Source organism: Rhea pennata, chromosome 16, assembly GCF_028389875.1.
Source record: "Rhea pennata isolate bPtePen1 chromosome 16, bPtePen1.pri, whole genome shotgun sequence".
NCBI classification, from domain to species: domain Eukaryota; kingdom Metazoa; phylum Chordata; class Aves; order Rheiformes; family Rheidae; genus Rhea; species Rhea pennata.
Genome location: NC_084678.1, coordinates 12,967,150 through 12,995,043, shown reverse-complemented (window position 1 = coordinate 12,995,043; position 27,894 = coordinate 12,967,150). Strand labels below are relative to the sequence as shown.

The 27,894-nt window shown below is 39.9% G+C and overlaps 1 protein-coding gene across 4 annotated transcripts; it reads right to left on the bottom strand.

Annotated features, from left to right (window-relative positions):
- Positions 1–1,850: 1,850 nt before the first annotated feature.
- STX16 (syntaxin 16) lies at positions 1,851–17,722 on the bottom strand. 4 transcript variants are annotated; one of them, XM_062589400.1, is made up of 9 exons: positions 17,561–17,721; positions 14,641–14,652; positions 11,105–11,212; positions 9,946–10,086; positions 9,229–9,391; positions 8,108–8,199; positions 6,771–6,914; positions 6,149–6,229; positions 1,851–3,884 (listed from the first exon to the last, which is right to left on the bottom strand). In XM_062589400.1, exons 1-9 carry the CDS (start codon positions 17,693–17,695, stop codon positions 3,780–3,782), a joined length of 981 nt encoding a protein of 326 aa, XP_062445384.1. In that variant the 5' UTR covers positions 17,696–17,721; the 3' UTR covers positions 1,851–3,779. The 4 variants fall into 4 exon arrangements, 3 of the variants coding, with proteins under 3 accessions (XP_062445384.1, XP_062445385.1, XP_062445386.1); XR_009960086.1 differs by lacking the exon at positions 14,641–14,652 and adding an exon at positions 4,443–4,640 and having other exon boundaries at positions 3,799–3,884; positions 17,561–17,722; XM_062589401.1 differs by lacking the exon at positions 14,641–14,652.
- Between the last annotated feature and the right edge of the window lie 10,172 nt (positions 17,723–27,894).

Below are 27,894 nucleotides of genomic sequence, written 5' to 3'. Positions count from 1 at the left end.
CAGAATGGACAAGATAACCCAATAAACAAGTTCCAACTCCACCTTTTATGAGTCTCGTATTGAGCCAAAGAGCACAATCTGTTTAGTGGTTCAATATCATTCGAATACACACGGACAGTGTTGGAGATACGAAAAATAAGAACAGCAATTATTTCATGATTGAGACATAAAGACTCTACCAGATGGAAAACTTGTAGTCATTTAGCCCAAATCCTGCTATTGCAGAATTATTAATGTGGATTTTGGGACAGTACTGCTTTATCCAAAATGTGAACAAAGCAACAGGAAATACTCATCTAGCCCTTTGATCCTTATTTCATCAACTTTAATGACACCAGGGGAGGAGCCTAATCAAGGCAGTAAACTAAGTCATTTCTATCTACAGTATAAATGTTTTCTACATATTTTCCTCTAACAGTAGTTGCAAAGATTTCTACTAATGCAAGCCACAGTGAAAGTTGTGGCAATAGTTACTACAATTTTTAGTCCTCTACCTACTACAAGTATTTATGGAATTAAGCCCCCCCCCAGTACAATTAATACTTGAGAAACAAAACTAATCAAAAATAGGGAATCTATTATAACTAATTAAATCTGGGAACTTTTCTAGAGATAGCAAAAAAGATACATTTTCCTTGTCAAAATCAATTCCACAAGTCTATCACGCATGCAAAAACATGGCAAAAACATGGCTTTGCCAAAAACAAGGTTTCTAAGGATTTAGGCAAAGATGATTAAAATATTTCATAAAAGCATATCCGAAATTAATGCAATCTAGGAAGCCTCAGTGGCCATTGCATCATTTATATTCATTCACATTTTTATCACAATCCAAAACTTACCGGAAAAAAAAAATTCTTCCATTTTACTTCTCATAGTCTCTAACGTTGGAATGAATTCACCACAACAGTGTTTATAATCCTGTCAAATATCACTAGAATGTATTTTTTTTAAAAAAAATGCTAATCCTTGATTTTATTTTTGTATGTTTGTGTGCATTTTAGCAGACATTTTGTACAAGCCAATAGATTCAGCAGTTCACAAAAGGTGGAGAAAAACCTTAGATTCTTGGGAGATAGTCTAGCAATCAGTCTCAGGACAGGCCAAGAAGAATCCAGCAACCTCAGAGAGGCTAGAGGCCCCGGAGCTCAGCGTACTAGCTTCCTCTGCAGCGCACAGACACGGCTACCGCACTGGGCAAAAGTGCGGTCAGTAGGTTCAGGCAGCTGCTGTAGCACTGGAGCAGGCACCAGCTGCTGCTAAAACTCCTTGCTTGCTTGCTGTGGCTTTGGGGGGCTTTCACAGCTTAATGGCACTGATGGTATCCCTCTGTAACACTATGTAGAGATCCTTTTACAAAGCCTTGCATGAGGGTTTATGATTTAGCTGCCAAGTATTATTTACACTGAATTATAACAAACTCTGGACGTCTGAGATTATTTAGAAAACCTAGGAATTGTTTTTTTCTAGATACAGTCTGCTTCAATCACTTCCAGCTCAAGTTACACAGGACAACTCCCATCTCAGTTCAATCTCGTGTGCAGTGTATATTAAAAAGTGCACTTCCCTTTACAGTATTTGGATAGAAAATATGTAGCCAATTACCTTACTAGAGTTAAAATCCCATTGTGATTTCATACCACCTACACAGAAAAAAATCCATCCCTGTCCCACTTTTGACAATGCAAAATTACATTGTGCTAAAGAACAGATAAAAAAGAGTCTTTTAAAGATACGTCACTGCTACTTTCATTTAATTTTAGAGAATTATATATATATAGACACATTAACATCAATGCGAGTATTTGTGTCAGTTTATACTACTTAAAAAAAAAAGAGCAATTGACCAATTAGGTTGGAAATGTTTTATTACTTCTTTGAATTCATTAGGCATGATAAAATGTCAAAAGCACCAGTCAAGACAGAAATAAATAACACAATCTCATGTTAGAGAGAACGTTGCAAGTACAGTATATTAAATTATAGCAATATGCTGCTTCATACCAAATGATGTAGACAGCACACTAGGGATACAGTAGTTTTACTCACGATCATTGAAGAGATCTATACCAAAACAGGGGAGCTGCACACCCAACTAAAAGCATCATTCTTTCTTTTGCCAATTTACTCTGTAAATTCAACCAGGGTTTGAACTGGCAGTTTTGGAAGTTCAAAATCCCCTTTGTCCAGAGGTAACAAGAGAGGTACAAAGCTTTTCACAACAAGCCACAAAAAAAACCCAAGGCTTTCATGTCTCTGTAGTCTCTTTCATCAGGTCTGTTCCTGCATTAAGCTTAGAATCATACTTAAGGTCCTACTTAGTACATACACAGTAAAGACAAGCTCAGGGCAGGTAGAGAACTCCTGTTTCCCATAGGCAAGATCAGAATCATTAATATTATGAATTTGTACTTCAGGGGCCTTGAGCAGATCATCTCTGCAAGTTTATGGGGATCACTGTATCAGTCAGAAAAGGAGATAAACATTACAGTCCCGTAGCAAAAACAACCCACACAGAAAAGCTGTATTAAAAATATTAAGGCAAGGCCTCTAAAATTGCACATCACTTCAGGCCTGAATTTAATCATGAATAATCTATTACTAAATGTTTCCCTATTTTCTTTCATGGCCCACGGCAAAATTTTAAGCTGCAAAAAAAAAGTAGAAAATCCCCCAAATCCTATAATGAAGGCCTAATACCTGTCAGTCGCACATTTGTCATGATCAGCAGAAGACCAATAACCTGTCCTCTTCCAGGTAGGTGTTTGAAAAAATAATCTTATCACAGAGAATGGGTGCAATATATACTGTAGTGAATTCACATTTTTATATAAAAGCTTACCAACTTCTATGGACAGATGGACTGTAATATAAACAGCTTATGCAACAACAGTAGAATGAAATATCCCAGATCCGCGATAGCAGGCCAGATGATATAGAAGGCCAAAAGGATAATCTCTGTATTTTTTGGCTTTAACTTTATCACTGTTTCAATGTAATGGTTGTACTTTAAACTATATAAAAAAACTGTATATGGAAACACATATGCAATCTTTCTGAAGAGGAAAAAACATTCCCATGATTACTCAAGCTTATAAAGTTTTTTAATTAACTAAACAGGTTAAATTATGTCAGTGATTAAATCTTGTTATTTACAAGACTAAGTACTGCTCTGATTCTTAGCAATGGTGCAATATCTAAATTAAGATCACAGGGATGGATTAGGTTCTGGTTGTTAAAAGCTCTCCTTTTTAGCAGTCTATCCAGTTCTTTGTGGGGAGGATTGAATCTGGAGGAAAAGAGACGAAGTCAAACATTTTTGTGCTTCTTCTAATGCATCTTGAATCTAGATCTGTTTGTTATTGAGCCCCGTGACTCAGTAACATTGTTTAAATTTGAAGCCCATGATAACTATGACAAAAAGACAGAAAACATTTTTGTTTACAATAACACACTACTTACTGTAGTCATTAATATATACATATTTTTTAATGTACTGTGTTTCCAAATACCTCTGGATAAAGAGCCAGATAATTTGTTCCAGAGCATCATCAAATTTCCAACACTTTCCATATAATCTTTACGAACACCTCACAGATGACCAAACTTGTACTTCAAAGAGTTCTGAAACATTGCACAGACTTTGTACCACAAGGGTTTATACATTCAAAGGCAGCTTTCTGGAGTGCAGGTCCATCCATTCACACTGGGAAAAAAGTTCACAAACTCCCCCCCCCGCCAAAAAAAAAAAAAAAAAAAGAAAGAAAATTAAGTGAAACCTAGTGTGACTTTACACCAATGAGAACAACAATAAGGACAATTACTACAACAAACAAAATTAAAATAACAAGCATCTTCCGATTCTTCTTTTGATATTGCTCTGCCTATAGAAACAGAAAAGAGACAATTAATACTTACATTTCTGCAAAACTCTGAAGTATGAACTGTTACTTAGTATAGTCAAGTCCATGTATTTTAGTATTTTTTTCTTTGGTAAATTGACATTTAATACAATGTATATTGCAAGCAACTCTCACAAAATAACTCCAGTCTCACTATCAACTTCAGTGAAGATAAATGTACACTGAAGTCACATTTATCCATACTGAATAGGAGAGGCTCTTCACAGAAGAATGCACCTCATATTTGTTAAGCAACCTGGCTGTGACTTATTTTCAGCAGTCCTTGAGAAGGTCCTAAGCTCCCGTAAGATACTGCATGTAATATTAGTTATACAGAAGTGATACTTCATTTCTAAGAACACTTAGCTATGAAGACTGTGGAAACAAAACTGAGGCAACTGGGCATGTCAAAGTTTGAACAGTAAGATCTGGTAAAATGCTTTAACTCATTTTGTTGGTATAAGATTCCTGTATTATACTCAAAGGACATCAAAAATGCCTATTAAAACAATGAAGTTTTTGTTATGAATTTTATTGTACCTGATTCAGCTGTGCATTTTCATTTAAATTCAAATAGAACTGAAAGTTTTCATTTTGATTTGTTCTCAGTTTCCTGCTTCATTCCTTCTTTCTTCTAACCACATTTTCTCATCCCTTTTCTCTTTTTCCCAGGGGAATTAAAAGGAGGCAACGTGGAGAAAACTCTCCAAAAGCCAAATGAAAGTCTGCTAATAGAAGCTAAACAAAACAAAACTTGCATTTAATTCGTTTTAAATTAATAAACCTTGAAAATTTAAAAGGGAAAAAGAATTAATTCTGCTCCTTTACAGTCCCTGGAAAATAATTATTTGTTATCAGATCTACTAAAAAGGAGTTTTGACCTGCAACTATCTTACGTGCAACCACTGTGACTATTTAATTAGGCTTAAAGTATCACAAAGCAGTAACTTTGATTCCAATTTTCATGTGAAGGATGACTTGGTAACTAGTAATTCATATCAAGATTTCTGGAGTGAATGAATGAAATTTCTGTGAAAGTGCTTTCCAGGTAGTTTGTGATAATTATGCTAATTAAAACAGAAAAAAATATGACATTACACATATTAAATTAGAATAAAGTTACCAACACTTTAAAAAACAGACAGGATCTGTGTTTTATATTACTATTCAGATGTGTGCGTACATCTCACATCATAGGTGAGAAAATTTCTATGCTGAACTGCAAATATCTGATCTAAACTGCACATTGCATCAAAAATCCATACTCTAATCAGCAGGCAGAAAAGGGGTTTGCTGACAATTCATTAACTACTACTAGATTAGAAGTAGTCTTCATTACAATTGATTCATCTATTTCCAGTTCAGTTTGTGCAAATTGCTTGCAATTACTTTAAGACTTGTTTCCCAGTGGTTAATGCCTTAATGATCTCAGTTTACCACTATGCACAACAAAAACCTATAATGAAATTTATTTCACTCTTCTCAAATGGTGCTTTTTTGCTGACAGTATATTAGAAGTCTGCCATAGCATGAGCAAGTTGAGTGTGCATCAACAAGATGCAAACATTTGCAAAACTGAATGTTCTACTCATATAGATGTTTTGCATAAATCTCTAATTCCATTTTATTTCTAGCAATGAAAGAACTGAACTGACAAGTCAGAACTTTGCTTAAAATCAAAAGAAAACAAAATAAGTCAAGAAAACAAAACAATCACAAAATCTGTGTTCTGCTGCCAATTCACAACTGTCAAGTGTTCACAGTAAAAGCTCTGTATTAAAAGCTTAAAGTTAGATCTAACTTCTAACAAATGTACTGTAAAAGAAAATATTTAAAGCTATCCTTGCTACTCTCTGAGATAACACTTTCAAACTAGGCTATATTAACTGATTGACTGAAATCTGTAGTGATGTATCCAATAACCAGTCCTATTTCAGAAATGCATGGCTCTCAAAACAAACACTGAAGACAAAAGGAATTACAGAGAGGTCCCAACAGGTCTGCAACATAAGGATGAGAGCACACTGCTTGGATGCCCCAGATCATTCAGGAAATTAATGCTAGGCATTCAGCATGCTGTTAAACAAATTATCTGGGAAGATCCTACTACAGTTGGACATTTTATACTGTACAGCAACCATATCCAACACAGAAGATGTCCAAATGAAAAAGTGTAAGAACTTAATGGCTAATTAAATTATAAAAGATTAGGTATGTAAAGCATCTTAAGTATTCTTTGAGCTTACCTTATGCAACTGTTTTAGGCCCTCTTCAGTTTTGATACATGACTGTTCAACATTGTAGTCAATTCTATCTAGAACTGTTCCCTAAACAAAATGGAGAGAATGAATACCAACTGGAATCTAAATATGCTCCATGAAGCAATTGCCAGTATAACCAGCAGGGTAATAAATAAAGTTTACAGCAAAGAGCTAATGAACTGTGTAAGCTGTGAACTTTTACAGAAGAACTAGTTAAGACTTTTTTAAAAGGATATTCTTGTTCAGTGCCTTACTGGCAACCCTGTCACCACCTAACATCACATCCCTTAATAACCCCTTACTCTCAATTCAGGTGCTCTTGGCTGACATGTTCAATCCAAACAAAATCTTTGGGAGAAACAACCAACCAAGCTCTAGCATTCTATGTTTTGCTAGTCTAATCCTCATGAATAACTAATTATTTTTCCTGATTTTTTTTTAATTCATCTTCCAACAAATATCGAACATAGGAAAACTCAGACTGAACAAATGAAGTCTGAAAAAGTGATAAACGCATGAAAATGGGACATTAAAACAGGAAGCGTCCGGAAGCCTTGTTGCTACATGGAATCTCCTACTTCTTACTAACACTGTGGTGTCAATATACCTGTTCTACTATCATTGCTCCCAGGTCCCTAAATATTTCATTCAGATCAGAGATTGACTGTACAATCTGACGGATTTCTCTTTCTCGCTCTTCCACCATTAACGTGTTTTGCTCCACCAATGCTAGTTGGTCATCTGTAAAACCCTGTTGAAATAAAAGATTTAAATGTTGAATTAACATTAACAACATGTTAACACTAGAAATAATTATAGCAATTGTAAGATTTCATAACATAACAGTGTTCTTGGAACTTCCAGAGTATAAAATTATCTAAAAAATCTTGCTGTATTTTAAAAACAGAGTTTCAGAGTTGCTGAGATAATTTGAACAGGTATTTATAGTTTTAGTAGAGAAAATTTAAATCTTACATCCTGCTTAAACACACAAAGAACTTTTTAAATAAGGTCTGTCCTAAAATAATGTTTTTATTGATGTACAAAATCAATATGTGTGATTGATCAGCATTACAGAAAGTCTCATAATGTCAATGGTCATTAAAATGCGTAAAGACAAAACAACAATTCTGTTTTTTTTTTAATTATGGAGACTATTTACTATTTTTATCTTCCAATGTCATTTATAACAGAATACATTTTTTTTTTTCTCTCCCCCCAGCACTCCTATTTAGAGATCAAGCAAAACACCTCTTACATACTAGTTACGGAAAAAGCAAAGGCTGCTTTACAGCTAAATTTTCAATTCAACATTAAGCATTATAGAATATTCTGCTGCACCATTACCTAAGACATATTCAAACAAATTCTAGTATTGCTTAGATATGCAGTATCTCCAAACTACAATACTCCAAGTATTCTCTCCCTCCCAAAAAAGTAAAACCAGGAAATATGTCTGGTCTTATGGTACAACAAAGCCAACCTAACTACCCAGAAGCAAATCATTACATTGCTATTTATATCAAATTTTAACCTTGAAAATCTTGAGTTACAAAAAAGGGTCACCTTCCACACAAGCTCAACATCATACACACACAGCTTTCTAATTACTCTTGTATATGCCCAGGGAGGTGAGGTGACCAAGAATAGCACTGTATTTTCAGACCTCCTAGTCCCTGTCAGTCATGTAAGAAGAATTATTAGTCAAACCAAGTTCCCTCACACTGCAACACGGAAGCTGATGGCACAATCCTCTTAACATCTCAACAGCAATACAACCATAATCAGATAAATATATCATGCAAAGTTGCAAAAATATTTTTATATGTAATTTGGTGCTTAGCGCACATCAGATTTTCATCCTTTTTGATATTTTCATATTAAAACTACAGGTATACTAAAAAAATCTCTGCATTGAATTCATGTAATAATACCTTTACTTACCCTATCATAAAGTGTATTGTCCTCTCCATCATCCATAAGTGGGACTGACGTGTCAAAGAAGTGTTTGGATCTTTCTTCTCTGTTTTTCATGCCTGTAAAAGACAAACTACATTCAGCGTTATGTTTAGACATACTAAATAGAAAGTCACTCAGTTTCCTATCAACTTTCAAACGTGTGTACAAGTAGAAGAATATTTTCCAATAGCTTTTGCAGGAACAAGATATAAGAGTAAGAGCAAGATCTGAAGCACAAGGTAGAAAAGCACAAGAAAACCTGGCTAATAAGTGACATAACTAGCAGGTTCTGAACTGTAACTGTCATATAAGTTTGCTATTTAACAAAGCACAATGAATTTCACCAGACAGACAAGACTCTGATTAAACCAAAGAATCCAAGTCATTATGTTCCATGGAGTTAAAAAGTTAGATCCCAAGGGTAATAAGAGCCTTAACATGTCTGTGTAATGACTCTGGCCTATTTTCTAACAAATGCTCTCAGAAACATCCTTCTTCTGAATTGTGATCCTAAGTTCTATCTGTGCCATTTGCAGCATGAGAGGAAGAAATATTAGACCAGCATTAAGTTTAAAGATCAAACTTTTTACAAGATCAAAATAAGCTTGCATTACTATGCTAAAAATATGAGCTGTACTCAATTTTGGATTTTAAATAGAGGATACTCCATTTTCAATTCATTTATGGTACAGAATTTTAATTTATCACAAACCACCTTTTAAAATTTAATTAGACTACTAATCAACAGCAGGTATCACGTCTGAAGGCCAACGGCTGTTTCACCAGTGTTACAGAAGCAGTTTTGCAGACCCCAATTTGAGAAGCAATGTGACATTAAAAATTTGTAAGGATGAAATACATGTTCCATTTCACTGATGTTTAACCACGAAATTTCTGCTTTATCAATATGAGGGAGAGAGGCAGAATCAAGCAGGTTGAGCATGGGCTGTAAACCAGAATCTCCCAAATTCTAATCTCCATCCTTGGTAGTCTTAGGAGTATGACTTAACTTTTCCGTGCTTCATTCTCAATCAAGAAAACAGGCACCCCTTAGTTACCGTTTTCCACAGAAAGTGCCCATGCATTACTGTATCTCTTATGCTTACGTTTGAGATAGTCAGACTGTGCATGCCTAAAGTTGGTGGATAGGTCCTGAAGGGACTGTGCTAAGGAAGACACTACATTCCTGAGAACACGTTCTTCTTGTTCTGTACAAATCCGTGACCTGCTTTGCAAGACCTGGACTGCTCTCTGACACCTGTGAAATAACTGAGAAAATACTTCCGTTAGTAAGACGTACAGCAACACAAATTTTAAATGACATTGCTAAAGTTTCAAATGGAAGACTAAGATTTTAACTTATAGATTTTTAAAATCTTTGTTGCACAGTCCAATGTTTAGAAGAGTACACAGTGTTCACAGAATGAACACACAGAATATAGATAAATGAACAATTCAAAGCTAACATGGTAACACATGTAGTTTTGACCAAAGACATTTGCTTCATTATAATTGTTTAGACTGGAAGTCACAGGATACACTTTTGTATTTCTGTTAATAAATCACTCTTACAGGTATCTAAGCACCCTAATCCTACTCCAAGGTAGGAAAGCAAATAGGTATATAAACAGAGAGGTTAACTGACTTGTTGAGAAGTTCACTGAGATAATAGCAGTACCAAGGGCAGAAACCAGGAGTCTGGCTCACTGAAAATACTGATTATATAAGATACATTTTATTCCTAGGAAACTACTGCCTCACATCAGACAATATGCTTTATAGATATGCCATACTGTAGCTTCAGAATTGAAAGCAATCTGCACCTGTGTGATCTCTTGGGTGGTTATTTCTATTGCATGTTCTTCTTCACTGCTGTCATCCAATGTTGGTCTGTTTAGGTGTTTATCATGAAGACTAGCTAATTCTTTCATCTTCTGTTTAACCCTGGCGATATCATACTGAATCTAAAAAACAAAACCCAACAATGGAGAAAGGGAAGTGACTAATGTTTCAGAGGAAAATGTTCTGACAAATGATGTAAAAAACATTTAAAGAAATCTCTGTAACATAAAAGAGCAGACTAAAGATCAATAAAAAACACACACAAAAAGCCAATTTCTTAGGGACTGAAAACTTCCATAGGCTTTGTGAGCTTGCTGCTTTTTAAACCTGGTATAAACTCTTCTCTAATTGATCTTAGGCAAGACTGTGCTGTTTTCAAATATGCATCATTAAGCTGGAATAATATTTTTATTATTATATAAACAATGTCATAATAAGAAAGATTTATCCAAAAATATAAATGAAAATTCAAGTCACACCATCTCTGTCAAATGCACTATAGATAAAGTTCAACAGTGTGAGTTAGACATACTTTCAAACTACTTTTTACTAGAAATAGTTACTAGAAATTAATTAGTTACTAGAAAACTAGAAAATAATAGTTACTAGAAATAAATCCATAAGGAGTTGGGGTCTATTCAGCTGGATCCCTCAAAAGGCTCAAACAGCTAAGTGGAAGCACTAAATTTTTTATATTGTCGTTTCTAGGCTTTGGATCTTTAGACTTTACATCCTACTTTCTAAGCTAAAGACTTTGCTTTGTTGAGAGCTTTAGGACCTTCCTGCAGTCTCAAGTCTTTCCGTGCTTAGCTACAATGTGTCCTACTCTAACAGTCCAAATTAAATGTTACTCACATTGATCATGGAAATCCAACCCTATAGAATTTCTGGCCCTAGATGATTTCCCTTTGTTTCACTTGTGATACAGCCTTCAAGATAATAAAATACAACTGCCCAAAATCTTCCCCTAACAGCAGGTGATCCAGCAATATCAGAATGTAAGAAAAAAAATTGTTTTAATCTTTTTTCTAATACTACTTCTATAATAAAGCTTCAGAAACATACATGTTGTCACAGTTACTTTCCTAAGAAATTCTTTCATGAAATCCCACTCAGTGTTGGATTTAACACACAACTTACTTCATCTGCTCCATCAACCCATTTGGGAGGTAATCGTTTTGTTACACCAATTGCTGCTTCAGGATCTAAACTTATTCCTGATACCAGTGCCATACGATCATCAGCAAGCTGCAGAAGATAAGAAAAACATCCTTAAAACCAGAAAATTAACTTCACTCAAATTAGATGCATATCCTTAAGCATTAGGGAACCGTGCACGTAGGCCTTCCTTTTACATAAAAATAGCCTCAAAAATGCGTTTGCATGAAGCAGTTACAACCATGCTCCACATTTTCTCATTAGTCCGCCATATACTAATGATCTATGTTCTCCCACTTCCTATAGGATCTGAAAGATGGAACCTACTCTTCAAGTGGATTCTTAAAAGATTTTTAAGGGACACGTGGCATTGCAGTGAAAATTCAAGTAATTCTTACATAGGAGTAAGAGGTGCATTTCATTTTAGGCAATAATTCATGGCCAGTGCTTCCTTAATCTATAACATAATATGGCTTATACCAGGCCAGACGAGTTTAACAAACTCATTCGGGGAAAACTCCAAATAAACCACAATGTTTACTATTTCTTTATGAAATGAAAGTTATATATATATATGTCTCATCAAACAATATTGTATTTAGTCAGATGCTCATCTATATGCTGCACAGCAAGCATTCTTGCAAACTGACATGCAACTAAACTTCGTATTTTATTTATTTAGTGGAAATTAGAAGGTGCTAAACAAAAACTATCACTTCAGTCACTGAATGATCCACACTTCTCCGTTGCAATGATATGAGCTTGCTGCTTCAGCTATACGGTCTGAAGTAAATAAACTCTTGTTTGAAAATAGGTAGAATAATTCTTCAGAAACTTCCACACATTGTCAGAGAAAGTAAAACAAGACAACGTGCCAACCAGCCTTAAACACGGCTCTCCCCAGATCCAGAGTAGGGCTGGAGTTGTGGGGTGGGGGAAAAGGTGGGGCAGTACTCTTACCTGCAGAACTGCAGTAGGTCCCTTACCCTCCCCACTTTCATTACATGTTTTCCAAGTGGAAAAACAGCTTCAAGCATTAGACTTTGCCACTACAGGAGTTCTGAAAGACTCCTAATTGACAGCTTCTGGGCCTCTGAAGGCCACGACATTAGAGCATTTGTTTGTATCTGAACAGATGTTCTAAGCAGAAAAGGGTATGTTCTAAGCAGAAAAAGATCTGTTTTGTATGGGAACCTCATCATTTGTGTCCACTGGGAAATCACTTCTAGTTTAATAACAAAACCAAAGAAAACATCCAAGAATAGAAAGGGGCTAAAATGGAAAGATCAAAATGATATACAAGTAAGCCGAGGCACTTAACTGAGGATCGAGAAGTATTTTATGCATTCTGGACGGCTACATTTCATAGGCGTATTTAAATTATCAAAACTACCAAATGTGATTTTCTCTGTGCAACTAGCAGCTTATGAAAGACCACATTTATCTTCATCTCTTCTCTTCCCCAGTAGCCTTTTCTGCTTTATTAAATATTACTTTTCTCTGCTCAAATTGTGTAGAGCTCTGCAGCATCACATTCCTGAAATTAAGCAAAGCCCCACTGATTTCAGGAATAATGGACCAGAATGGAGATCACCAATACATCAGTGACTTGAATTCTGCACACACCTCTCTTTGTGCAATGCATAATACAAGGCCCTGATCCTAAGTAAGGCCTCTGGGAACAGTGATAACACAAGTAGATAACATCAGCAACCTGGAAAGAAAATAAAAGGCATGCATTCTTAGCAGCAATGCACCCGACATGGATTTATAGGAATTTAATACACAAATCATTTTGGAAATAGCATACTGCATTAGTCCTCCTTAGAGGAGATGACACATTATTGCATCTTGCTTTGCAGACCTGTAATAATACAGAAAGAAACCCTTTATCACAATTAATAGTAGTCACATAATTTGAATAACTGAAGTGTGACAAATCAGGGTTTTATACTATTAGAGACTGAGCCACACTGATCTACAGCAGCACTGCAGCAGTTATTGAAGGGTATGATACAGTTTTTAGGGACAGTGTATTTCTGGAAATAGACTCCTGATATGCAGGGTTGAAAAATCAGAAGATTTTGAGCAAAACACGTAACTCACTAAGTTCTTTTTACAAAGGCACAAAATGCTGGTGATAAATGTGCCAATCCTACTTTTCTAATCATACCTAGAAATGGATTTCTAAGTGGCGGTTCAGGTTTAGTAACTTTACTTCAAGGTACAAAAACTTAAATATAACAAATAAGAAGGGAAACAAACATAATGCCTTTTTTGATTAGTTTGGCAGAAACTAAAAGCCTTGGTCTGATTTTGGATATACTGGTAGAGATGTATTTATCTGCTTCGATATCATTACTAGTAAAACATGCTGTTCACCTTCAATGACGATTCTTTCATTAAGGTCAGCATCAATACTACAGATCTTTAAACAAATAAAAAGATTTTTCTCTGTAGGGTTTAGGAACATACATAAATAGAAACAGTACTATAGAGCAGGTACAAAGAAATCCATTTCTGAAGTGGTGCAATGTAAGAGCAGGCTGTCCAGAGAAGATGTGATATCTCCACTCTTGGACGTTTTTTACAACTTGGCTGGACAAAGTCACGGATGACACAATACAGGTTGGCAATACTCCTGTTTAGAGCAGGAGGCTGAACCAGATCTCCAGAAGTCCCTTCCAACCAGCATGTCTATGATTCTTTGACTTAAAATTGAGTAAGACATTCTCATAATTGACTGAGTGCAGGACCAGGAAGCAACATTTAGCACTGGGCTATGTATACTTCCCAGTAACCTTTCTGCTTTGAGGGGAAGGCGGGGGGGGGGGGGGGGGGGGGGTGGAACCAGTAGACAGTACAGTTTTTTTTTTTTTTTTTTTTTTATGTCTGCAAGACTGTGCAACTTAAAACATCTTCATTTAAAATATTTACTGTAGATAGAAAGCAGTGGTATCACCAATGATACCATTTTAAACATACATAGTTATTTCACTGTTCATTCTCAGGGAAAATATTTCATTAAAACAAAACAAACAAACAACCCTCACTTCCTATTTTCCTCACAGATTTTTAAATTTTCCCATATCGGGTCTGGAAATCTTTGTGGTTCCCTCCCCCACACCTTTCTAAAACCAATCCCTCTTCCTCCCTTGGCAATTCTTTTCTGAAAGCCTGTATTTCCTTCGGATCTTTGTATTTCCTGATCAGTGAAGTTTGTGGAGCCAGATGTGGCATAGCACAAAAAATAGTTAAGAGCTTCATTGTTTAAAGTTACTATATCCTTTGTGTGTACAATAAATTAAGCTAGTTTTACACACTTATATATGGTAACACTGTAACTTTATTTCATAAAATGCTTGTCTTCCTTAGGTAGTCTTGTCCTTTAACTGTAAAAGGAGACACCTCACTTTATATAATGAAATTTCATAAATTAGCAGAATAAAAAGTGAACTTTTTAACTCAATGATGCACATTTCATGCACCATTACAGAATAAATATGAAAAAACAATACCTCATCCAGCTCCTGAAGTGATTTGTGGATCCCATCAGTCCCATCCAGTTAGAGACAGCAAAAGATAAAAGGGAAAAAGAGAAACATAGGACAGAGACAGGGTATGATCAGTTGAGAAAATATTAGAATTTTGTTTCTAAACATGACAGTTTACCAAGAACAAAACAAACTAACTTTTAAAACAATACTAGCCAATAAAAAGTACAATATCATGAGGTATTTAAGACAGCATTTTGCTTGATCATGACATTTTAAAAAATATTTCAGTTGCTTGGTAAACAGAAAAAAATGTAAGAGATCAAGTTAAGATTTTTTTTAAGTAACTGCACAATACTGTTTCTAGTTACTAAAATTTCAGATGAAAAAGTGCAAGGCAGTATCAGAATATACTGAAATGTAACAGCAAGGGTAATTTGATTGCAGTATTCAACATCTAATGCAGTCAGAAGCCTTTGATTACGACTGGAGGATCCATATGCAAACTTGGGTAAAATATTTTTGGTAAGCACTGCAGTTATTACAGAATAAAACAGAGACAGTAAAAGACAGAGAGCAAAAGCAGACATACTATATGCTCACTAATGTATAAATTTCAATTATGTTTTAGTTTCAGAGAACATTAATTTTACATGCATCTCAAAAACACAAAAGGCTAGCATCCCCAACGCATCACTCCGTACTGTAGGGGGTATATATAAGGAATAGGAGGTTTCACTGAAAGATTAACAAAGCAAACATGACAGATCTAAAATGAGGACAAAATACTTGTGGTTTAACAAAGCAGCAGGCTTCACTTAATGATCTCTTTTATGCTATACCAAGCTTTTGACATAAAACTATTCAATTACCTGGGTTTAAGGAGTGGTTAACGATCAGCATGAGAATGCATATTCTAGGGCAGAATGCAATTTCTGACAGATAACTCTCACAATAAGGGAATTCTCCAGCAGAAGCCTAGAGAGTGAACTAAGATAACCCAAACTACTAAGGACTACAGTTTGCAGTACCACCCTGTTAGTATGCTGCAGCCTCACTCTGGGGATACTATGCAAAAGAAAAGAAGTTAGCTGTAACTGTTACAGTAATAGGTACCTTTTAAAGGAGAGGTGTACTGCTCCCACTATGCCACCTTTACACTTAGTGCTAAAACAGCATGTTTGCAGTAAATAATAACTATCAAGAGGATGAGGCCAGAGTCTTTTCAGTGGTGCCCAGTGACAGGACAAGAGGAAATGGGCACAAATTGAAACACAGGAAATTCTGCCTGCATATAAGGAAAAACTTCTTTCCTGTGAGAGTGAAAGAGCACTGGAACAGGTTGCCCAGAGAAGTTGTGGAGTCTCCTTCTCTGGAGATATTCAAAACCTGCCTGAACGCAATCCTGTGCAACGTGCTCTAGGTGACCCTGCTTGAGCAGGGGGGGGAGAGGGGGGTTGGACTAGCTGATCTCCAGAGGCCCCTTCCAACCTCAACCATTCTGTGATTCTGTGAACAGAAAACTGTCCACCAAGAGCAAAGTTCAGGCATTAACTAAACTTCATACACAGCACAGAAGGGTAACAATTTCCAATCCCTGTCAGCTTTGGTTGCATTTGAACCAGCATCCTAGAAAATAACTTTAATTAATGTTTACAAATACCGTAAACAAACATTTTATGCAACTACTAAGCTATTGCACTTCTTGTTGAATGGAAGTATAGTTTCACTGGTCAGTAGTCTGAAATCTGCATTTTAACTTTTACTAACTTTCCAAGTGATACTAAAAATTATGAACATCAAGGATCAAAAAAATGATATTATTCTTGGCAAAAAACATGTTAAGAAGAAAGTGGTACAATAAAATGTATATAATACAAATTAATTGTTGCTACTTCTATTCTGCAAGTGCAGTTCAATATGCAGCTAGTAGACAGGCAGTTTTAATAAAGTTAACAATTAACAAATATTATTCCATAGCGACTCATCAGTTTAAACAAAATTTGCAGCACAAAGCACTGCTTTTCCTGACAACAACAAAAATCATTAATGCAAAACAACTGAGAAAAATGAGTAGGCCAGCAGACATTTACTCGAGGTTGTTGTAAATAAATGAGAGGTCTTAACAGAAAGTGCAAATGGACTAGTAGCTCTGGACTGACGTGGACAATTATCAACCAGAAAAATCAGCTAAGCTTGGCTGCCAAGGGCAATGTTTCATTACTGAAATCAAACTCTTAGCATCCTTCAAATTGCCCCTTTTATAAAAGCCTCCTTGCACATACTTTTGGGAGAATGATTTTGAAAATGGTTTCAAAGTAATCTTCAATTCTTAAGTTTTCCATCACAGTCTGACCAGCTCAAAATTTAGAAAAAGCCACATATCATCAACTGCCACTGAACAAGCAGCTTTTTGAAATTTCTGCAATGAAGAACCATATTAGAATCTACGGAGCTCTCCCTCTCACAGATGACTTTCAATATTACTTTTATTGGGGGGGGGGGGAGGAGAAGAGAGGGAAGAAAGATGGGAATCAGAACAAACTAAGGAAAGCACCAGGATTAATCCACTCTATTGCATTTAACAGTGCCCACACCACTCCAACAGTGAATAGAAGAGTTCTGCCCTCCAAAATGACTCATTTTTTTCTTTCATTTGGGAAGAGAGATCTAACAGCAGAGGACAACAACCCGATGCCCAACACTAGAAGGAAGCTATAGGATTAATAACTGCTTTTCGCTTGCAAAGTGAATGGAGACGAGCGTGAAGGCAGATCTCTTCTATTCTCTTTATGGGGAGTAGTAGGAAAAAAGGTATCGTCAAGGTGGGTGGGGAAGGGGCGAAGACGGGACGGGAAGGGGAGGAAGGGAGGGGGGCAGGCGGGGGCGCGGGGCGCCGGCGGCCCCGAGCGGAGGCACGGTAGGATGAAGGGAGGAGACTCACCGCAGCAGCCATGCTACGTGAACTCAGAGGGCTGGAGGAGCCGTAACTACTCACTTGCTCGGCCAGCAGCTGCCGGCTCTGCACCGCGTTGTTCCGCAACAACAAGAACGCGTCCGTTAGACGCCGGGTGGCCATGGCCCCCCGCCGCCGCGGGCCCCCGCGCCGGGCGGCGGCGGCGGCAGCGGCAGGGGCGGCGGCAGCGGCAGGGGCGGCGGCAGCGGCGGCGGCCGCTCACAGCGCCGCGGGCCCCCGCGCCGGCCCCCGCCGCCCGCCGGCTCCTGCCATCGCCCCGCCGGATCTGGCGGCGGCGGCGCGGCTCACTTCCGCGTTGTGCACCGCTCGCTGCCTTCCGCCGCGCCTTCCGCCCGCGCCGCGCCTTCCGCCCGCGCCCGCGCCCGCGCCACCGCCGTTCCGCCTCCTCGCCGGCCCGGCAGCGCCGCCAGCGGCCCGCCCGCCGCCCCGGCGGCTCGGAGCTCTGGCCGGCGCCGGCCCGCAGCGGCTCCCTGCCTCGCCTGGCTCCCGCGGGGGACACCCGCGCCTCCAGGCGGCCGCCCGTAGTGAAAACCGAGCCCGGGCCTACACGAAATGGCCGCCTCGCCTCAGGGCGGCCGCGGCGGGAGCCTCGGCGAAAAGGCGCCGCGCGGAGGAGCCGCGACGCTGCCGCTAGGTTTGCACGGTTTCGGCTTCCCGCGGCTGCGCTTTCGCACAGCGCGGAGGTGCCTTAGGGCTCGGTTTTGCCACCCAGCGCGGTGCTGCGGTACGACCGCGCTGCCCCGCTTGGCCCGCCGTCCCCCCGCCTCGGCCTCCCCCCGGCCCGAGCCGCTCTGCCTTCGAGGCGCATTGGTCTTTTGCCAACTCTGACGGCTCAAAAATCCTGAAATTCCCTGAAAAAAGCCCCTGGAAATGACAAACGTTGGCCATTTGTAAGAGGTTTTTTAATAAAAATTGAAATGCTCATTGAAATGATTTTTTCCCCCTGAAAATGCTGGCTGTAATGATTTCTTGCGTCGTACTGGACCGCCTGGAAGCCGATGCGATGGGCAGCAGGACTGGGGCTGCTGCTGTCCGCTGGCTACCCGGGACTACGGTCTGCAGCTCGCCTCTTGCCCTCACGTGTCCAAAACGTCCTTTGTGCAAACAGCAACTGCAGTTCCGGAGCAGCTGCTGTACCCTTGTCACCAGGAGAACCTTAATTACCCCCCAAAAAAGAAAAAAAAAAGAGAAAAAAAATAGTATTTACACATATGGTAGGAACAGTTACTGTAATCGCAACCACATTTTCTGGAAATGTTACTTCATTTTATCTAACCACTTGGGCAGACTTGTGCAGTGAGAAATAGAAAGAAGTATTCTTTTGCTGTTATAAGACATTGTAGGAGTTTTCTTGAACAGCCCTTCTGCCTCAGTAGGAGAAACTAGAAACTTGGAATTTCGCAAGGAAATAAGCCCCAGTCTTATAATGACTAATGCATGCACTTCATTTTTCGTGGTCTGGTGAAATCTGTTTTCATTTTGGCTGCCTTACAGAGGCTTTAAAAAATATATATATAAACTTCATTTCTTCATGCTAATTTTTAATCTACTGTATCAATTTTTTATTCTATGAGAACGGTTGTAGCTAATGATCTTCCAGCCTTCCCCTGGCACGGCGTAGGCGGCTGTAAGTCGAGTGGAATTTCTCATGCGAGCAGCAGTCTCTGAGTGCTCTTTCAGTTCTGGATGTGTGCACAGAGAAAACCAGTTGCAATTGCTGTTTTGGTGGGACAGTGAACATGAACGCAGGGAAAAGCTTTATTCCCTCATGTGCCCAAAGCTGGTACGCACTGCCAGCTTGCATCTGACCATTCCTGGTCTTTGACAACTTCAAGGCCTTGAATGTTGGGCAGGCTTGGGATTTAAGCAAAGGGTATAAAAAGTGTCTGGATCTGGTATACAGAGGGATTAAACTCTGTAAGGAAGAGGTCCAGACCTAACTCAGTGAATAGCCACTTCAAAGTGGGTATTAGGAATAAGCAAAGGAACTAGGAGGAATGGAAAAAAAGGATTAATCAAAGAAAACTACATCTTAGAAGTTAGGAAGTGTAGGCATAAAGGGAAATTTGCCAGAAGCAAAGCTGAACTACACCTTGCAAAGGAAACTAAAACAAATAGCAAAATGTTCTTCAGGCACACATGCAAGGAGATGAAGAGAAGAAGTAGGAGTGATGAGAGGGGGAGAGATAGGACATAAATGAAAATATGGTATATAGTGGACATGTACATAAAGGAAATGAATGCGTGGAGATAGAAATTGTCCATTTACCCAAGTAGAACAAAACAAAAAGATTGAAAGGAGACAGGCCTATGAAATATGTGTTTGGCTGTATAAGTTTAAATAATAGAATCAATGCAGGAACAACACAACACAATTTCAGAACAGGAAAAATTGTTCTGAAATTTAAAAGGAGGAAAAGCGACTGAAGTAAGACAGATCCCACTACAGTACAAGACTTTTGGATAAAGTTAGCAGGAAAGACTCATAGAAGATACACTGGTAAATACAGATGAGCCAAAATACATCATGCATATGACATGATAGTGCTAGACTAACCTGATGACTTTGTGAAGTACCTAGTTTTCTAAACAGAGAAAAGCTAGTAGATCTAATCTATCTGGTAATGAATAAGTGCAGACTGGAAAATAGAAGAAAATGTTCTACCATCAAAGGAATGAGGTGCTGGTATATCTTTCCCACAGGCACAGCAAGGCCAAACAAATGCATTTTAAGACATCATTCCATCGGTTCATAAAAGGAATCATATTTTTGCCTCCTGTGCAGCACATATCCATCCCTAAATATCTTTCTAAGCATAAACTGCAAAAAAGTGGAGCACTGTTACTACTTGGTACTAGAGCTCACTGCCATATGTTTTGCTGCAGTTTGGAGTGCTGTGTCTTCCTTTGCCCTCTTATCTGCTTTTTAATGTCTGTTGCTTGCTGCTGTTCTTAATGAGCAATATGATAGCAATGCTGTACACGCTCGCACATTCCTACACCCACTGTCTCCCACAGCCAGGGCCTCGTCCAAAATGGTGGGAACTTTCCAGTTACTGCAGTGGCATTTGGCTGAAGCTTCTGAAGAAAGACAAAAATACTCTGTATTTCAGAGGAATATTCTATTTTGAGGCAAAAAAGCTAAGCGTATTTTTTTTAAATGGAAGATAATTAAAGCCACATTTCAAAAGCCAGTTTTTTAAGCTTTTTAAACTGTGCTCTTGAGTTCTGGCTCTAGTAGAGGGCTCTCTGCCTCATCGCAGTCTCTAGCTGTTGAGGCTAAATCAAGGGCAAACAGGCCTCATGCTTCAGTGATCAGATGAAGGTCAATCACCATGCTATTGGTATCTCGTGTAATTGGGTAGATACAGAGAAGAGGTGAAATATTGCAATCTTTTGAAGCCTGAAAAAATGGCTTATGCCAAAGGTATGATTCAGAGCTTAATGGACCATTATATGTATTTTGCCACAGCAAATTCCACTATCCTTTTGCAGCTGGGACACTTGGCTGCCAGAAAAGTTCTTCTGCAAGAAAGTTAAAAGAAGAAACTGGCAAAAGGAACTGGATTGACTCTGTCATTGCTAGAGAGGCACCTTCTGCATGTGAATCGAGGAGCTTTTGGTGAAACAGACTCTGTTCTTGCATTTATTCTGTAGTAGAGGATTTCGAGGCTTCAGGGCTGTCAGACTAGCAGTTCATAGATTTGTTTGGCCAGTGGACAGGGAGTTTCCCCGAGTTTTGGCAATGGATGTGATTTTGTCACTCTCTCTGTAGGTGGTGCTACGAGGCAGTGAGATGAGACCAAGACTAACGTGCAATTTTTAAACTTCAGTCCCTAGTTATCTTACTAGCTCTGGGTATTCAACTTTCTTAAAAGAGTATTAGACATAGTTACCATAATTCCTTTATGTTGCTGAGCTATGATCTAAATGCACGCACTGGAAATTACATGAACAGAGGAGAGCTCTTACTTCCACGAGGTTCAGACTGTGTTCATATTATGCACTGTTCCTGGAAATTTGCAACTGAGCAAACTATCTTTTCATATTGATCTAACTTTACTGGAATTTTAGCAGCAGACTGTAGAATCCAATGAACAAGAGAAGAACATCTGAAAAAGAGTGATAAGATGACCGTGCAGAGACCCTGAGTAATGAACATTTAAATTATAAAAAAGAAAGAAATTCCAGTCTCTAAGTGGGATCTGTCTTGTCTTGCTCTACACTCAAATATTCCCTTGAGTTCAGCAGCTCTTCTTCTCCTAGAAAAACAGTAACACGAAAAACAGTAACATGGATCCTTGAAGTGGATTAGTGCTCTTTCCCCTGCCACCGAACCACAGTCAAGCCCAGGTGGGATCAAATCTTACAGCTGGGCAGGCAGTGAAGAACACTGTCTGCTGGGAAGTGCGGGAGGAAATTTTCAGTCAACATTTATCTGCAAAAACTGGTATTTACAGCCAGCCCGGAGCTGCTTCATATACTTAAGTAAACAGGCAACCTTGTTCAAAGGCAGATGTGGGAGTTACAGGCTATGAGCTCCTGTCCCAGTCTTGTGACAATCTAACAATGCCGATGGTACTTGTACAATGGAACAACTTCATCATTTAATACTGTGCAAAATTCCTTTCCTCAGTTGGGCACTATATTAAATCTTCTGTGTCATATCAAACCATGGTGTCAGGTCACCTTTATAGCAAAGATGATAAAAGATTGCTCAGTATAGGCATTTACAGATTTGTGTATCCTAATTACCTCTCTAGTAGTCCTGTGAAGCTACTCTGAGTTTAAATTGATGTATGAAATGTCAAAATTTGTCACTGGTTACTTTATTACATATTAAAATACATACATACATATATATATATATATATATATATGTATGGAGATATAGAGATATAGAGAGATATATATATACCAAAGATTTCAGATCAAGATGGGATGTGTACCCATCCTGGAAGACAGGGTTTTGCTGAGTAAAAGTTTTGGGGCTGGATGAACAGCAGTGGTTAGACGTTAATCTGCAGAAATAGCTGTGTGAACTTAAAGTGTTTTTGTCTCCTGGCTGTTTGCTATTGTACATCATTTAAAGGATGTCACCCTGCAATTTAGCTAGTACAAAATGTATAGGGTAAGAAAAGAGGGAACTTTATTATCTGCATCCTTGTGACAGAGCCCCAAAATACTCTGAATAACACATACATGAAGATATTATAATCAGAATGAGTATACAAGGGTTGTATTATTATTCATATTTCAGAGGCAAGGAACCAAGCCACAAAGAGATTGAGTGAGCACTTCACATGCATAATGTAAGACTTGGCAACAGAACATGGGATTCATCATTACTGCCATTTTACAGATGGAAAAAACAAGTCACAGAACAATACAGACTTGCCCAAGGTCACACAGGGTATTTATAGTAAAGCCAGGACTTGAGTCTGGAGCTGCTGAGTGCTGGTCAGCTTTGTTCCCAAGGGAATCACTGATGAGGAGACTAAGGTCAATGATTTGCCCAAGGGCTGCAGAATTTCAGAAAGAGAAGGAAAACTGTTCTAGAATGAGATGCTTGTGCTTGTGTTAGAAAAAGAAATCTGGACTCCAGTATCCCCAGCAACTCAGACCTGTGTTCTTGTCATCTTAATTAGTGCCGATGTTCCACTTCCAGAAGATTTTACCTCTTTAAATTAGAAGTTTGCTTCAACTAATAATATTAGAGAAGGCAATTCAGAAGGACTTATTACAGTAGACCATGATCAGACATTTATTCCAGCAATAACAACTGTTATCAGAGAAGGATTTCTTTCATAACCATAGGAAACAAGTCAGGCTAATGAAGACATGAATATGAATAGTATTTGCACATTAAAATATAAAAATAACCTGTGAAGTAATGAACATTTTTTTTCTGGTCGGAAGGTCTGCCTAATGAGTATTATCTTGCACAGGAATAGTCCGACTCTGCTTTATCCTGAATACCGGTTAGCCATAAATTGTCCTGGAACAAGAAGGAAAGAAGCAATGACCCTGATAATTTCAGTGCTTTTTGGGAGCAGCAGAGGGCACAGAAGAGCAGTTTCCTATTTAACAAATCTTCCCCTTTTTGGCCTAGATCTTCCTGTAGAATCTTGATTTTCTTAATGAATGGGTGCCAAGTGTCTAGAAAATGGGTATGCTCGAATGAAGGAATCTTAGCTTTCCAAACGAGTTTTCTATGACTTAGGATTGCTGCCTGCAGTTGACATGTTATGCCAAGACACTGCCTTACATGGTGTTTATTGCTGTTCTCAGAGGTGCTTAGAAATGGGAAATGCTAGAATCTGAGATAAGTACAGAGGTGATGTAAGAGTGCAAGGAAGGAAACTAGACCAGGCAAAAGAAATGTTTATTAGACCAAGTGGAGCAAGGAGGATGCAGAAGTGCAGCTGAGAATGGTTGAGGAGAGATGATGAAATCCCCTTTCTGCCTTAAATAGCATCACAGTAAAAAGGGAGCAAACCACATTTCTGAAAACAAAACAAAGGGGTTGCAAGGAGCAGCAGAACAGCAGCTCCAAGGAACTGCTGTCTTACTTGTTTCTCCTTTCTTCCTCTTGCTCAGAACGGAGAATTCCAGTGTTTCTAAAACACTTGTACCCCACCATTTGTGAGCTTCCATTACATGGTGCAAGGCCCCTCTGGGAAGCATGTCTTATTGTCCCTAGTTTACACATAGGGAAACTGAGGCAAGGAACCTTGCTACTCTTATGACAGTATTTTTTCTCCAAGTTATCCTTGTCTGATCCTGTGAAGACACGGATGTCTGACCTTGTGTGGCTCATGCAGCCCAGATTCAACTAGTTTGCCAGCCACTGATGTCCTTCTGCACAGCAATTCCCAGCAGCTGGCTTTAGGCTAGGACCCTTCCGCTGTTGGCCGTGGGCTCCAGCTGGTCTGCAGCGGCAGGGACTATTTTCTTCAGATTGTCTGTGCCACAAACTCCCCCTTCGATGCGAAGGGGTCATCCCATGTACTGTGAAGGAGGACAGCAGTGGTTTCGCTCCTCGGAGCCACAGCGTATAGACTAAGCTAAGGGGCTTGGCGGTCTTTTCTTCTCAATCAGTCCAGGCTGACTGGTTAACCTGGTGCTGTCTATAAAGCTCTCCTCCTTTTCCTCACATGGGAATGTCCACCCTAACTTCTTTCCACTGAGTCATACCTCAAGTCAGTAGAAGAGACCACCAGAAGCACTCAACATGAAATCCTGGTGGGATTTAGGGTGCCTGAATGTGAGTTGATACATCTCTATGCTTCAGTTTCCAAGGTAGCAGCACTACCTTTCCTCACTCTTGTGAGTGAGCGTGTATTAGAGACTGGCTGACTGGCTTTCCCTGCAGTGTATCATTGGAAGATGCTGGGCTGCGAGAAGTTAACGGGACGTAATTTGGCTCCGCATGGTTTCTTGAGGCATTCTGTCTGCATACACTCAGCAGCTTTGCCTATCCCCGTCTAGGTTTCCTGACCGAAGATGAGGTGCTAGGAACCGAACCGCATTCCCTGGGAAAAGCTGATAGAGCCTCCCCTGCTTTTCCCCCTTCGCTGATGCTTCAAACCAAACCAGCTGCAGATGGCTTGTGGCTGGAGATGTGCTAAATGGCCTGGCACGAACTCTAGGAGAAGTGGAGAAATCCCACCTACCAGAAGCAAGGGCTCCACGCCACCACTACCCTTTGCATGCCTGAATCCCAGCCTCATTGTAATTGCTATCTCCATAACTTCCAGTCAGCTGGCCGGAGAAGAAACTTGCATCACTGGACTGGGTTTTAGTGTGTGAAATATGAGGTGACACACAACACACTGGCATTAGGTGAAGGAGTTGTCTGCTGATGTGGTGACACGCTTGAAGCCAAGCTGGAAAATTTGATCCCTTCCCATCCATGGTCTCCCAGGCTCTGTGGTAAAGCATGCTTGACTTGCTTCGCTCAAGGATGTCAAGAAAAATGGGAAAATGAAATATGTGGGTCAGAGCCATCTGTAGTTCATGAACTAGGATGTGTTGGATAGGCAAGTGACCACAGGGCTTTTCACTTTGCTGAGGTTGGGTCCCATCATGACTGGGCTAAGCAAAGCAAGGCCAGGTTCATCCCTGCTGAAGCTCAGGGGAGGTGAAGCACGCTGAGCTACTTTTGGCAGCAATATATCAGAGATGACTTTGGCCAACAGTTAGTCTGGCTCCAGATCCAGTTCAAAATGTCTCTGTACTGCACTGGCGGCTGGTTATCCCCTCCTCCTCCCTGTAGTACAAGCAACTTGTCTGGTTCCTTGTTGAATCCAAGAATGAGAGCTGCATTTGTTTTTGGCTCTGCCAGCCAAGCTGTCTGAGTGCCACAGAGACATGGAAACACCTTTATTTGCTTCCCTGCCTGCATCTGCTTCTCTACCTTTCTCTCCCTCATTTCTGTTTCCAGATCACTTTTTTCTTTCTAAGCAAGTTAGCAGCTCTGGCATGGAGATCTAGTGCTGAGAGCTCAAACCTCATGACTAGGAGAATCCTTCCTCTCTTGCAGCTCTGTTGATAGTTTCTTACTGTTTTCATCGCCCCAGCTCTGAAAAGATGCTGTCTATAGAAGAACTGCCAAACCATATTGCTGCAGAGAGCTGACAATTTTGGACCCATAATTACATATCTGATCTATGCACGGCAAGCAGGCAGTGGCTGTAGTGCACCCAAACACCTGCTTGGTTAGAAGGGGAAAGTCCCTTCTGCCTGGGACCGTATGGCAAACTACACTTCTGTCAGATGCCTAACGCAGCTCAAAGCAGTCATTGCAAATACCCCCCTGCCCAAGTGCAACTTGTGAGAGTGTCTCTATACTTAACCAAGAATCGGATAATTTTTTTTGGGTTCCCCTGTGGATTTTGTAAAACTAAGCTGAAAAGAGCCCCAACGAAGTAACACAATTAGTACTAATTTCTGTCTGTTCTTGCATAGCAGTTGAACAAGGAAAAGGGAATCTCTGCTGTGTGTATGACACTCCCTTGGGTACATGTGTACACACACACACTCGTCTAGAAGGATTTTTAGTTGTTTGTGTAGCAGAAGTGTCTTGAAACAGATCTGTTTGTACTGAAGAGGAAATGAATAATGCGCAATTAAAGCCTGCACATGAGGCAGCAAATAAGACTGGCTCCAGTTCTGCTCCCTTTCTGGAGCGTGTTTCACACGCGTTTTAAGGAGTGCTTGTTTAAACGAATAGATGTCTTTCTATTCTTCGGGATGGCCATTCAACAGGGCTTTAGAAAGACAATGGTAAAATAACGCTCCTCATACTGCACAAGTCAGCTGCTTGCAAGGTGGCTCAGTGGGCTCGCAGCCAGCAGCGGTGGCCACCAAAGGGCTGAGGTTGCCACTGCAGCCAGCTGCTCCTCCGGGGAAAAGGCCTATGCTGTGGCTGGAGCGCTGGCCAGGGCCCTTGGAGGTGCAGATTCATCACCCTCACGAAGATCTGGTCTGACACAGATTTCCTGTGTGACCTGAGTGTGCCGTTTAAGATGCTGGCAGATGAGCATTGCCCAATCTTCCCAGGCTGGTGAAGGTAGAAACTTCAGTTTTGCAGTATAAAAGCTGGGCCAACGAACGGAAGCTGGGGTTGAATGAACAGAAGAGCCCTGTGTTTCTCGTGCTGGCTCTGCACTTTGTTCTACGTGTGCGGGTGGTACCACCAGCCCCGCATGGGCTCTGGCATGCATATTACTGGAGAGCGCTGGGGCACGCGTGCTCCTCCATGCTTCCCTTGGCGTGTGCAGGCTGAGATGGATGCCTGGACAGGTAGATGAGGAGAAAGAGCTCCTTTGGTCAGGCAAAGGTGATCCTGGTTTTGGTCTCCTTTGAAAGTGATTCAAGCGTCTTGTGTCCAGGAGCTCAGGCTCACACTGGAATTATTGTGAGAGTGAAAGAAGAAGCAGGGATAATCCTATGGGAGAAAAATAAACCTAATGCTGCTGCTGACCACAGAGAGGGCCAAGCCCCGGGGAGCTGGGAGACAGCATTTCCAGCCCAGCTCATTGCCCAGGTGATGGCTGTAGTCTGGAGCCCAAGGAGATGGATTCTGTTCCCATTTTGCAGGTGGGAAAACCACAGCACAGGGAGACTGAATGATTTGGAAAGGTGCTGGAGCAAACCTGTGGCGGAGGCAGTGACACAAACAGCATCTTTGTCAGCACAGAGGCCAGACAGCCTTTGCCAGCAGATTAAAGCCTCTGAATTACCAGAATAATGTGCTACAGCATTCAGTGCACATACTGTTTTCCCTCAAAGGAGCA